The sequence below is a fragment of the Melozone crissalis genome, unplaced genomic scaffold, assembly GCF_028551555.1.
Source record: "Melozone crissalis strain CALT ecotype California unplaced genomic scaffold, PUWL_Pcris_2 ptg000005l_1, whole genome shotgun sequence".
In the NCBI taxonomy this organism is placed as follows: Eukaryota; Metazoa; Chordata; class Aves; order Passeriformes; family Passerellidae; genus Melozone; species Melozone crissalis.
Window position 1 is genome coordinate 31,092,758 of NW_026535783.1, and position 11,905 is coordinate 31,104,662.

At 40.2% G+C, this 11,905-nt stretch overlaps 1 protein-coding gene across 1 annotated transcript; it reads left to right on the forward strand.

The window, feature by feature from the left end:
* Positions 1-1,266: 1,266 nt before the first annotated feature.
* MINAR2 (membrane integral NOTCH2 associated receptor 2) lies at positions 1,267-10,517 on the forward strand. The gene is made up of 3 exons (XM_054289412.1): positions 1,267-1,431; positions 9,282-9,527; positions 10,338-10,517. The coding sequence occupies exons 1-3, from the start codon at positions 1,267-1,269 to the stop codon at positions 10,515-10,517; spliced, it is 591 nt and encodes a 196-aa protein (XP_054145387.1).
* Positions 10,518-11,905: the final 1,388 nt, after the last annotated feature.

Here is an 11,905-nt window from a genome sequence, read left to right on the forward strand (position 1 = left end):
ACAGTCACTACTGTCTCTTTTGTGGCTGCTCACAGATACTTATTTGAGCACCTACTTGAAAGGTGCCCTATTAATAATTTTAAACAGATATGCTTTAAAATAATCTCCAATAATTACATGCAAGGAAACATCATGAGCTTTTAAAGTAAATAACAGGTTTTGCTTACATGTATATCCAACTATAAATTTTTACTTTAGTATTTAAAAAATGTTTTCCTATTTTTATTTTGTTTCTATATTTCAGCTATTTTTTGTGTGGTAAATGGATTTTTTTGATTCTGTGGTCTAAGTGCAAAGGTAAATTTTTTGTGATGCCCTAGTTCTCAGCACAAATTTGATTCAAAAAAGGTTTTCCTGGATTTCAAGCAATGACCTTATCCTCTGTAGCAATTTCATCCAAATGAAACATATCCTGGAAAAACATACATATTTTAAGAAAAGGTTAAAATAAGAATGAGGAGGCTACTTTTGCTAGTCATACATAGAGGCCATAATGAGAAGGGGAATTTCATTAGCTGAAAGTCGAAAGGACTTAAGACTCTTAAAATGATGATGAAAATATCAAATCTCAGAATAAAATAATAAAAGTGATGGGACTGAGGCCACACCATTCAAGTCAGTTACGGTAAATTTTTCCATGCATTTGAATGGGAGCAGAATCAATTCCCTGAAAACTTCTGTTATCAATTACTTGAAACAATCTAGTATTTCCCAGGGTCAAGAAGAATTTACTGTGAAAGAAATCCTTGACCCTAAAAAAAGTGCATGTTATAGCTGTTGTGGTAAATGGTACCAACCCACACACCACAATGGAGCCTCTTGGTACTGCTGCAGAAAAGGAAGACTTGCTTTGACAGGAAGCTGCTTCTAATTTTCTCAGGGGAAAAAATGTTACTTTGAAGTATTGTAAGCTTGACATTTTTGGCAGATAACTTGAGGAAGTGCTGGTATGCATTTAAGTGTCTTATGCATCTACTCACTGGTACTCAGTTAGTTTTAATGAGCACATATATGTCTATCAAAATAGACCTTGAACCCAAATACTTAAGCCAGGCAAGACAAACTTATCCTGTCTTCTCTGCCACTTCTAAACAATCTTTTATCATTGGTAGATGATATATAAGTGAGCCTGATACCAAGCAGGGGTCAGATACAGTTTCAGGAAACTGTCGTATCCTTCTTCACGTCATTAATAATAGAAAGAGCATGCACAGCCAGGAAGCAGAAGCTGGGGCTGTTTTCATTATTAGTCTACAGCACAGAAACATGGACCTCTCCGTTTTGCCAAACAACAACCATCCTGATAAATTCCTGCAACTGGAGGTTAAATCTTTAGTGAAAAACTCTGCCTTTTTACCAGCCAACTGGGGAAAATTCCCAGAAGCAGCTTTACCTGGAGTGCAGCGGTGGCACAACAGGATCTATTTACAGGTAAGGTCTAAAAGAGGCTGACATGTTCCTGATTTTTCTACCTTGTTTTAAGGAGCAGGAGAAAAATTACATGATGGTGACAGTTCAGCTGTAGTTCAGCTTCCTGCATCTCTTAATCCCCATGGTTAATATTCCTGTGTATTTTCCCGTGGACATCAGCAAGGATCAGGCTCCATGAGAAGGGTAACTTTCTTCAGTGGGGGTCCACTGACATTTTTCACTGTATTAGGATTTCTACTGCTCTTTGTAACATTTTCATTGCATTTTCCAGAAAGTCTACTGAAGTCAAATACCACTTAATTGTACTGAAGTTGTGTGTGAAATATGCTCTCCGAAGTGAGAAAAGCCCCAGAATTAAAACTGAAAGTGAAGTTATATCCCTTAAACTTGATGAAAAGGCACATTACAGGGACATTAGAGATACTTGCTACAAATGTATATATCTACATAGCTCACAATAACTTCCTTTTTATTTTCCTTATTTTTTTTCCCCTCATTGAACTTTGCCTTCCTGGTATACTGAAAGACAACTGTTGAAAGTGGGAAACATGCTGACTGCATTAATCCAGGTTATTATATAGTGGTAGCAGCAGTTTCTGGGTAAAAATGTAAATGTGCACTGCCTAGCAGAGGCCCTGGAGCTGGCGGAGGAGAAGTTCATGTCTGGATCAGCAGCAGTACAGCTGCATCAGCTCACACCCCTCTGGGCCCCACTTGCTGCTCCAGAGCGCTCCTTCCCTGCTGCCCAGGGAGCCCCTCGCCTTTCCCCACCCCTAGCATGAGCAAAAGCTCCAAGGTCTGGTTCTTGTCAAGGGATGGAGACATACAGAAGTGGTTGGGGGTGAGGGGAGTGATGCAGAAGGGTCTACATTCTCAGGATCCTTAGTGTGGGGATCTGATTCCCCAGGGAAATGAGGACTAAGAGCCAAAAAAGCTTGAACCTGGGGGAAGGGAGGAGAGCGATGCTGAAAGTCTCCCACAGCTACTTCTTGTTGCGCTTCTCCCTTTTCAGACATTTCTCCCCATCACCTCTCTAAACCCCCTTTGCTCCCTCTCAGAGTCCATTCCAGTCTTCTTCCAACTGCGAAAGTCCTCCCCCCGTGATACCTGCTTCCATCCTCCCCCCATTATATCCACTTCCATGCTCCCTCCTTACTCCCCCTAGCTTCTCCCCTGCCCCAGACACCCTTCCCTGTGCCTACTCCACCGCCTCCAGCCGCTCTGTTCGTGTTGTATAATCTCTGCTGGCGGCTCCCCAAGGAGAGCTGGGGCGGGGAACGCGCGGCCGCCCGCAGTGTCCCACGCAAACAGCCCGGACCGAGGGACGGAGCCTGAAGGATCCCGAACTATAGGGGATGGTGCAATGCTGGCCTCACCCCCTCCCCCCGTCCAAGCCCCTCTTTTATGCAGGAGGGAGGCAGCCACACACAGAGCCTCCGCAGCAGCAGGGATCCTTCTCCCCATTGTTGTCAATCAGGACGCGCTGTCACCGAGCCAGGGCTGCAGAGCTGCGGGAGGATTAAAAATGTGTCGGGAGCCCCGTGCTTTTTGACTTGCGCTCTGCTTTTTTGCCACCAGCGAGAAGGTTTTCCTGGAACTCTGTGTCCCAGCCCGGGATGGCTGTTACAAAGGAAACGTCTGTACTCACCATGACTCCAAAAATGGAGTTTGCAAAGTGGTATTATTTTATAAGTGTTAAACCTAGGATACAATCTAAACTTTTTAGTGTAGTCATTAGAGAATTCAAACTGTTCCGATAAAATTAATTGTGCCATTCTCTCTCCCTTACGAGCTTGCCTTCTTTTTCTCCTTTTGCTGACAATCAAATAAAGGAAAAAGTACTGATGAGTTCCAGACATTAGAAGAAACACGATGGCACAGTGGAGAACTAATGGTGCAGGAATAACATATTTCACTTTAAGATGAGAAAGACAATAGGGTTAAGGGTTAGTTAATTCAGAAATGGAAAAAGGGGGGATGGGAGGAGGAGAGAGAGAATTCATTTCAGAATATGTGCATGATCTAAAGATTCCTGAAGTCATTAAACCTTGAGAGTAGCCTAAATTCCCTCTTTGGAAGTTAATATTCTCTAAAGAAACGAATGCTACTCAGGTCTCCCTATGCAAAGGGACTGCACGGTGGTACGTTTGTGGTCTCTTCCAAACGTTTATTATGACATCACTTAAATTCAAAAGCACTGAAGTGCTTATGTGTTTTCTCCACCTTTAGGTTTTAAAATTTGTTTCCATTATAAAAAGCAGCTTCATGTAATGACAGAAAACTGCTGGTCTTTCTCCTCACTTTCCTCTTTGGTATCAGGCAAACTGAACAGCTTCTCCATTTAGCATGTACTTTCATCATCTACTTTGACTAAAACAAACCATAAAGCAGTCCTGGAATTTTGGCCCTTCCTTGTGAAAAGCAGCATAAAAAGCACAGACTTTCTCCAGCAAATGTATCACTGCTGACCGCATTCTGCTCATCCTGACAATTTCCAGTCCTGCTGGACTCTCTGCCCCACAATATGTTTTAATGCCCAGCACACACCAGATGATTAATCCTCCATATCTGTTTCTCATGCATGTCTTCCAGTAGTCAACCTGGTAGTTTTCTGCAATTCTCTGACTTCTCTTTCTTGTTCATATTTCCCATTTCTCCCCCCTATTTTTGGAAGACAACAGAGAGCATTCAGTCTTAGCAGCATGTTACTTCTTGGCATGATGGTTTTTGGCCTTACATATGAGTTAATGCCTGTGTCCTGTCCTTGCTTGTTTCTCAGTATACAAGGACAAGAGAGTTTTTAAAAATCTGTAAGTTAGGTGCCGGGTTAGAATCACTTCTTTGTCCCCTGGCTCATACGTGCATTACATATTTCCACTCTCTCTCTTATTCTTCCCTAGACATCTGCAACTGGCCACAATAAGAGCCAGCTGCATGGTTTGCAGGAGCTTTGGTCTGTACAAAAGTTTTTATATAATGCTCTCACAGCCCTGCAGAGCTGCATTGCCAATGAGAGATAAAACCTCTTTTTAAACTAAACAATTCTTTAGAAGTAGTAGTCTCAATAATGCACAATTTAAATAGTCCATATGAATATTCACTTTTGTCTAAATATTCCTGTCACTTTGGCCGAAGTGTTTGTAACCATCTACTGCTCTCTTTCCTGCCCATGTCTGGTGGCTTTTCAGTTCTGCAGTACCTGAGGCTGCCTTAATGTCTCTGACAAGGAATCCAGATCCCCTTTATTTCCTTCCTTGAGAAAAGTTTCATATCTAGAATCACAGAAAGATTTGAGTTGGAAGGGACCTCACAGGTCATCTGGTGCCAACTGCACTGCCATATGGAGAGACGTCTTCCCCTTGAGCAGGTGTCTCCAAAGCCCCAGTCAGGCTGTCTTTGAACACACTCAGGGATGGGGCATTCACAACTTCTCTGCGCAACCTGTTCAAGTGTCTCACCATCCTCACAAAGAATGTGTCATCCTTATAGCTAATCTAAACCGGTCTTCTTCCAGTTTAAAGCCATTTCTCTTGTCCTATTTCTGTAAAAATTCTCTCTCCAGCTTTCTTGTCAGACATCTGTATGGGTGTAGAAGGGTGCTACATGGTCTGTCTGTAGCCTTCTCTTCCTCAGGCTGAACAACCCCAACTTGCACAAATAGGAGAGGTGCTTCAAGTCTCTGATCATTGCAGCCTCGTCTGAATCTTCTCAGGCTTAGGAGCCCTTGATGTGACTGTCTGCCCTACTGTCTTTCTTATCTCCTTATGCCGCTTTAGTTAATCCTTACCTTCCCAACTGCTTTTCCATTGCATTTCCTACGATATGTGATTTGTTGAACAAAGCTCTCAAGTGCTAATATTCTTCATAATGAAAGAGCTTGTAATTTTCCAAATGTCTAGCAATACCTGTACAGTTGATACACCTGCCAGAGGGATTCTTAGCTACACCCTAGAAGTTGTTTGCCTTCAAAATATATCTATACATCAGAAAAACGTCCTTATGAATGCAGGGAGGGTCCTCCACAATCTCTTACAAGGTTTTTGCACAGCAGAGGATTATATTATTAAACAAACTACTGTCAAATATAATGACCACCCTTCTAGTCCTTGTCATTAGGATTGAGAAGGCTGTTATGAAACAAATCCTGTACTATTTGGTGGCTGTAAGTTTCTGTAGGACTGCCTTGGTTAAAACTTCTAGTTGTAGCAGCCCATCAACAGCATTTCTCACTTCCCCTGAGCATCATTGCCAACATCAAGTGGAAACTGGGGCTGACCATGGGAACAGAGGAACTGGTTCTGTCTGGAGGGAAAGAAAAGCTTGAGTTCCAGGAAGTATATTTCCTTGATTTTTTCTCTGTCTCTTTGTTGTCTTCTTTCAGGTGGATGGGCTTTAAACCGAGGTCTAGCCTTAACTGTTGATGTCCTGGGTTTTGTGGGTGATACCTTATATCACAGGCTGAGAAAATAATGGTTTGGCTCTTGGGTTGTTCAGTGCTATTAACAACAATAGAAGTGGAAACAGAAGGATAAAGTCAAGATAAAAATGAAATAAAATTATTTCCTAGTAATAAAGACTAAATTATAATTTCAGTTATGTGTATTGTAAGGTATGCATAAAATAATCAGCAAGAAAAAAACATGGGGTAGGCACATGTTGACTCAGTAATGGCACTAACATCAACCCTCTATAGATCTCTGGGCTTTTCACAGAGTACTAGTACTTGCATGTGACAGCTTTCTGGGTCTGTCAAAGAGGAACATACTCTTCTCAATGAAAAATGAGTTATTAACCACTTATAACAGTGTTCTTGCTCATGAGCTATACGTAGATCAAACACAGTTATGTGTTTGCAGAGTTGAGCGCTTTTCATCTTGTTAAGTAAGTATTTCACAAACTTATTTCACCTACAATTTTCAGTGTTCTCCATAACTACTTCTTCTTTGAGTATTCACTATCCATTCCATCAATTTAGTAAGTAATAAGATAAATTGCCTTTGATTTGTTCTGTCCAACCTCATTCACACTGTCTTCCTATATTCAGTGTATGTAGCATGAATTCTGTATTGGATATTGATACCTAAATTTACTATTTTTTTCTCTTTCTTTGAACATTTGCTGCATGAGTCAGAGTCTGTGACAAAGGTTGGGAAGTGTTTTGAATCTTAAAAGAAAATGTAAAAAGGTAGCTTTTGCAACAATTAATACTAGCAAGCATATTTATCTAATCTTATGTTTCTCTGCTTCTAGAAATGCATATGTTTAATGCATATTAAACATATGCATTTCTAGAATGCATAATGTTTAATAAGAATATTAATGAATATTTCTTTGTATGATATCTTAGTCTTAAAAGTTTTGGGGTTTGTGTGCGATTCCAGCTTCTGTCCTTACTTTTCCCTAACTAGTCTATAGTACATATCTACCACAGAAATTTTGCAATCAAACATCTGCTGTACTCAAGTACATTCTCCCAATTAGCTTGTCACTTCAATGTCTGTTCTTTAAAATTTCTGCCAACTATATCTTACCCCAAATTCTGGTCCAGCTTTCATGATAAAACCTGGTTGCCCCTCCCAATCAATTCCCTCTCTATATCTGCTCCAAGCCACCACACTCTCCTCACGCCCATGAAAAGAAAGGTACTTCAGACAGTAGGGGAAAAAATGTTGCTACAAAGCACTGTTTTTATAAACAAATTTTTGCATTGTGCCATCTCTTCCAAGTTTTGGAGAATTTTATGAAAAACAGCTTTAAAAATTACTGTCAAGTCACATTCTTCTCACAACATTTTAGCCTAGGGAGACTGATCAACCCCTGGTGAGACAGTTCGCGTTCTTCAACAAAATGTTCTCCAAGTTCAACTATTTAGCAAGCCTGAAGGAAGAGTCATTAGGGTCAATGACAAATCTTAAATAAGAAATAAAGTAAATAAAATAAAATGCAGTCAGAAAGAAAAGGCAGTCCAAAACACCAGCTCAGCTGAAATCTGGCCTGTACAGCCCAGAGGGCTTCAGTGCCAGCTGTAACTGCAATGCAGAGAGTAATATTATCAGGGGATGTGGGGAGGCTAAGGAACAACATGTGGAAATTATGAGCTAACAGAAGGATGGGACGTCGCTGAGGATCCACCCGCCTACTAATGGCAATTATTGATGGGAAACATGCTTAGTCACTTCTGCAGGATTTAGTGATAGGAATGCCAGCATGATGCTTCCTCCTAAAGTTTCTTAGACAAAGTCTGTTGTTTTCTCTTATCCACCTTCACTTTCTGAGGGAAATCAATCCTTATGCTTCCTTCCACACCTGCCTGCCTCAGGCTAATGTATAGGAATCTATGCATGCACACATGACACTGCAGTCATTAAGCAGGTGATGGCACACAGGAGCTGATTTCCACTGAATATGGATCCACCAGCCCACAAAGTGGGCAGAAAGTTACTCAAGCAGAAGAAGCCAACAGTTTGCTATCATCTTAGGGACCTTCACTGACTTGATGAGGTGTCCAAGCAGTTCCCAAAGCCAGTGTGCAGGAGGTCAGATGCCCTGAGCTCCCACCAGAAAGGTGGAAGGAGAAGCAGAACATGCCCCTAGCACTTTTGCAGTTGAAGTCCATCCAGCCTGGGGTGCCTTAACGTTTGGAGATCTCAGTAAAAGTGAAAAATTCAGGGAAAGTCATCCTTAGATGGAAGTAAGTTTCTCAGGACCTGTCTTCTTTATTGGCTGTTTATTATGTGCACTTTACCTTATGGGCATTTTGCAGCAGGTGCTTTGTGATTTCTGAGAGCAGGAGAGAGGTGGGGATTGCCCCCTCCCAGCATACCTGACACAGGACCACTGGGTCAGGCCAGGGCTCCCCTTGACTCAACATAAAGTTCCTAAGGATAAAGTACTTGTGAGGAGGGATGAATATGCTCTGTGTTGGTTCTAAAATCCTAAGAAATGGGAGAGTTGTTAGTGTAAGACAAAGGCTTTGGAAAAAGCAGGTCTCTTAGGTAGCTGGCACACTGTGGTACCACAGATCAGTACCAGGTTAATTGAAAGTCTTGGGGACAGAAGGTTGGGACAAATCTTGACTAGATTGGAATAGAGAGTCTGATTGCATTCCTCCAGGCAATTACAGATTGAAAAGTATCGTAACTACTATTTTACAGAACCCTAAAGAGATCCTTAGTGCCGTTTTAAGAGGCTTGTGATTTCTCAAAAAATATTATCCCACCGGGGCTGTTATTCTTCTTCCTCTCTTGACACTCACATGTTGTAAAAGGTCTTATTTAACAGCTTTTGTTATTGGGAGAATGCTCAGAAATTTAATTACCTCAATTGAATGAAGAGCCTCTTCAACATCCTGACACTCTTGATCTGGCGTTCAAGAGTGTGAACAGAACTGTGTAACTGTGTCCCACCCCTGCTATCAGAGATGCATTTCCAGTTGAGGTTTTCACTTACACACCATTGCCCTGTGATCATTCTACTTTGTCCTTACATCTTTGCTCCTGCATCATACATCCATGGCTTCCACCAGAACTATAATGTTCTACTGCAGCTCTCCATAGCACTGTTTCACTAAAGCAGAGGTCTTCTTCCAGCAGGCATTGTAACGTCAGTTCACATTTGCAAAAGAACTTAATGTACAGATTGTACCCACCTGCTTTCCCCAGAAGGAAGAAATCTGTCCAGAGTGAGCAGTCAGGCTCCCTTGCTGTAGAAGTTTGCCAGAAGGAGAAAAATTGTTGCATGCTCAGTTTTAAAATGACTCTGTTATATTACAAGTGATAATTCTGGAAGGGGGCCTGTATTGTAGGTAATGCAAATGAAAGCCAGGTTCTGATCTAACTTATGTCTTACAGAGAGAAAAGAAAACTGTCACCGAGCTGCCAGGCTTAGACTTGAACAGGGTCAGTCAAGAAATAATAGACAAATCACTGGGGAAACACATTACTCCCATCACCCTGAAATCCACAATCAAGAGCAACCCACTGTACAGCGATATTCATGTGGATGATGACTGGGAGGAGAAAATAAAGACCCCTTCCTGGACTGTGCAAGACTATGACAGACAGTCACTGCACTCTAACTTGGCCAGCCACATAAAGGTAATTGGCTGCTGTGCTGAGTTTGAGCAAGTGAATTGGTGCGAGCTGTGTGGTGCGTGCATAAACCACTGTGCAGCCCTCTTGATCTCTAGGTGGGATTACAGAAGTAAATATGGAGGTATTTTCTGGAACAGACATGACACTAACAGGAGTGTGATCAGGAAAGAAGTCCACACGTCTAGCGAGATTCCAGGAATTTAAATTTTACAGTACATGACATCCAATGAGAGAAACTCTTAAACCACAATGCTGTGTAACTCAGCTCCCCTGTTTACATAAGAAGAGCTACAAATGTCGCACTTAAATACTATATAGTCACTTTATAACTGTTCATAGCAAAATTCTGTGATCAAATTACATCTTTTTTTCAGCCTCATCCACACCATACAGGCTCCTGCCTCCCCGTGGGTTGGCACAAATCACTTCTAGGATTACTTTAGTTTTTGGTTTGGTTTGGGGTTTTTTTCCTGTTCCATTTTTTTGAAAAGTCAGAACTGTGTTTCACAGCATGGCATCTTTTCTTGAGAAGACATCATGGTTTGTTCTGGGTTTTTAAATGCATTTCAATGGCTGGTGTCCTACTTTTGGTTCCTGGATGAAAAGTGTGGTTTTAATTTTCCCCAGTGGAACATTTGCAGCATCTGGAAAGTAGCACAACCTACATTCAAGTGAAAGTGTCTTGCATATGTGTTGTGATATCTTAAATTCATTAATCAGTGTCTGATGATAGCCAAAATACTTCTGGGTATGTTCTAATGACTTTGTGTGTAAAAGAGAGAAACTGATTTCATTTTCTGATCTTTCTTCTAGGAAAATCCTAATGATCTACAGTTCTGGATGGGGGATATTTATACTCCTGGGTATGATACCTTGTTAAAAAAGAAGGAGCGAGAAAAAAAACATTCAAAATATTGCCGAATCATTCTGCTCATGATACTAGCCATTTGCATTCTAATTACTGTAATCACACTTAGTATTTTACTTACTTAACTTAGCCAAATGATGGTGAATTTTTTTAATAAATATTTTTATTAAATTATTTCCTTCTCTGGTTTTATTTGAATTCAATTTTTTTGGTCACAAACACAATTCATTTAATGTCACTTCTTCAAAATATTCCTGTACAGCACAGGGAATTGACCCTAAAAAGAGACAAATATTCTGTGCATGCCTGAAAGTCTCCTTACAGGTATAACTTAAAAAGAAAACTATATTCTATCTTTTTTAGTGCCTTCTTTAGTCTAGTGATTTAAGTCAGTATGTGTGGTATGTTACATACAGAGAACCAGCTATTTGGTTTTTTTTGTTCTAATAAACACCTACTACACTCCTTGTCTTTTTATGATACATATTTTTAGAATATAGAAAAGCATTATAAAGCATCATTCAAGATATCCCAAAGAATTATAAAACAAACATTAACATTAACACATTACTTAGTCACTGAGTGCATCGCTGCAATGATGCAGCACATAGTAAATGCCAGCCTAAACACATAAATATTTTCTTGCACTTTTTCAGAGAAGGAAAACAGAAGAAAAACAGAAGAAACATGTGTTTCTATCAAAAAATTCCATAAACTGTGACAAAGTTCTTCCACCACTAGTTCATATTCTTTCAATATATTTCTGTCATCCCAAACATTGAGAGACAATATTTATTTTCAATAAAATCTGTGGAGTACAAGGGTATAAACTGGAATCAACACACCTTAAAATATTAAAGTTATGTAACCAGGCTGTGAAAAAGAATATCTGTAAATTAAAGGAACAAAATGAAATGTTTAGAGCACATAGACTGTTCAGTTAATATACCTCAGAATAATTCAGAGGAATCAAAACATGAGATAAAATTACAAAATAAAAAGTGCGTAAATAGGGAGACAAGAACTTCAAGTAATTATTTTTTTTCCCAAAAGGTACTCTGGGTGCTGCAAACCCTTTATACCCCTGTATGTGGTATTAAGGAGCTATGAATACTGTTGAGATATTTCCCTTTTGGAAGAGAATCTCACAGGTACACATAATCTGGAAAGTTGAGGTTATACCAGGTCTGCTTCTTATCCCACAAAAAAAATGCTTTGGATTAGTCAGGAATAGAACTAAGGTAGAAGGTTTGTACTGTGTCTTCTGAATTCTAGGATGTGCCCTACCTACAGCAGGTTTACAGTGCTTTAACTCATGTCAAGATGAATTCATCCTCAGACAAGTGTATTTCATTCTTTCCTTCTCATCTAGTTCATGATTGATTCTTTTGTGTGCTGTAACTTCTTGGACCTGCTCTAGCTTGTACTATAACTAGTTTGAAGATTCAACATAAAAAAAAAATCAAGCTAAAAAAGCTTAGTGCTTTAATCTGATGTGCAGACAACACTAAAA

Excerpts from the sequence above, each read along its gene's own strand:
- MINAR2 (XM_054289412.1), top strand. The coding sequence starts at position 1,267 with ATGGACCTCTCCGTTTTGCCAAACAACAACCATCCTGATAAATTCCTG. Across the intron at positions 1,432-9,281 it reads ACAACAGGATCTATTTACAG|AGAGAAAAGAAAACTGTCAC; the intron begins GTAAGGTCTAAA and ends TATGTCTTACAG. Across the intron at positions 9,528-10,337 it reads ACTTGGCCAGCCACATAAAG|GAAAATCCTAATGATCTACA; the intron begins GTAATTGGCTGC and ends TCTTTCTTCTAG.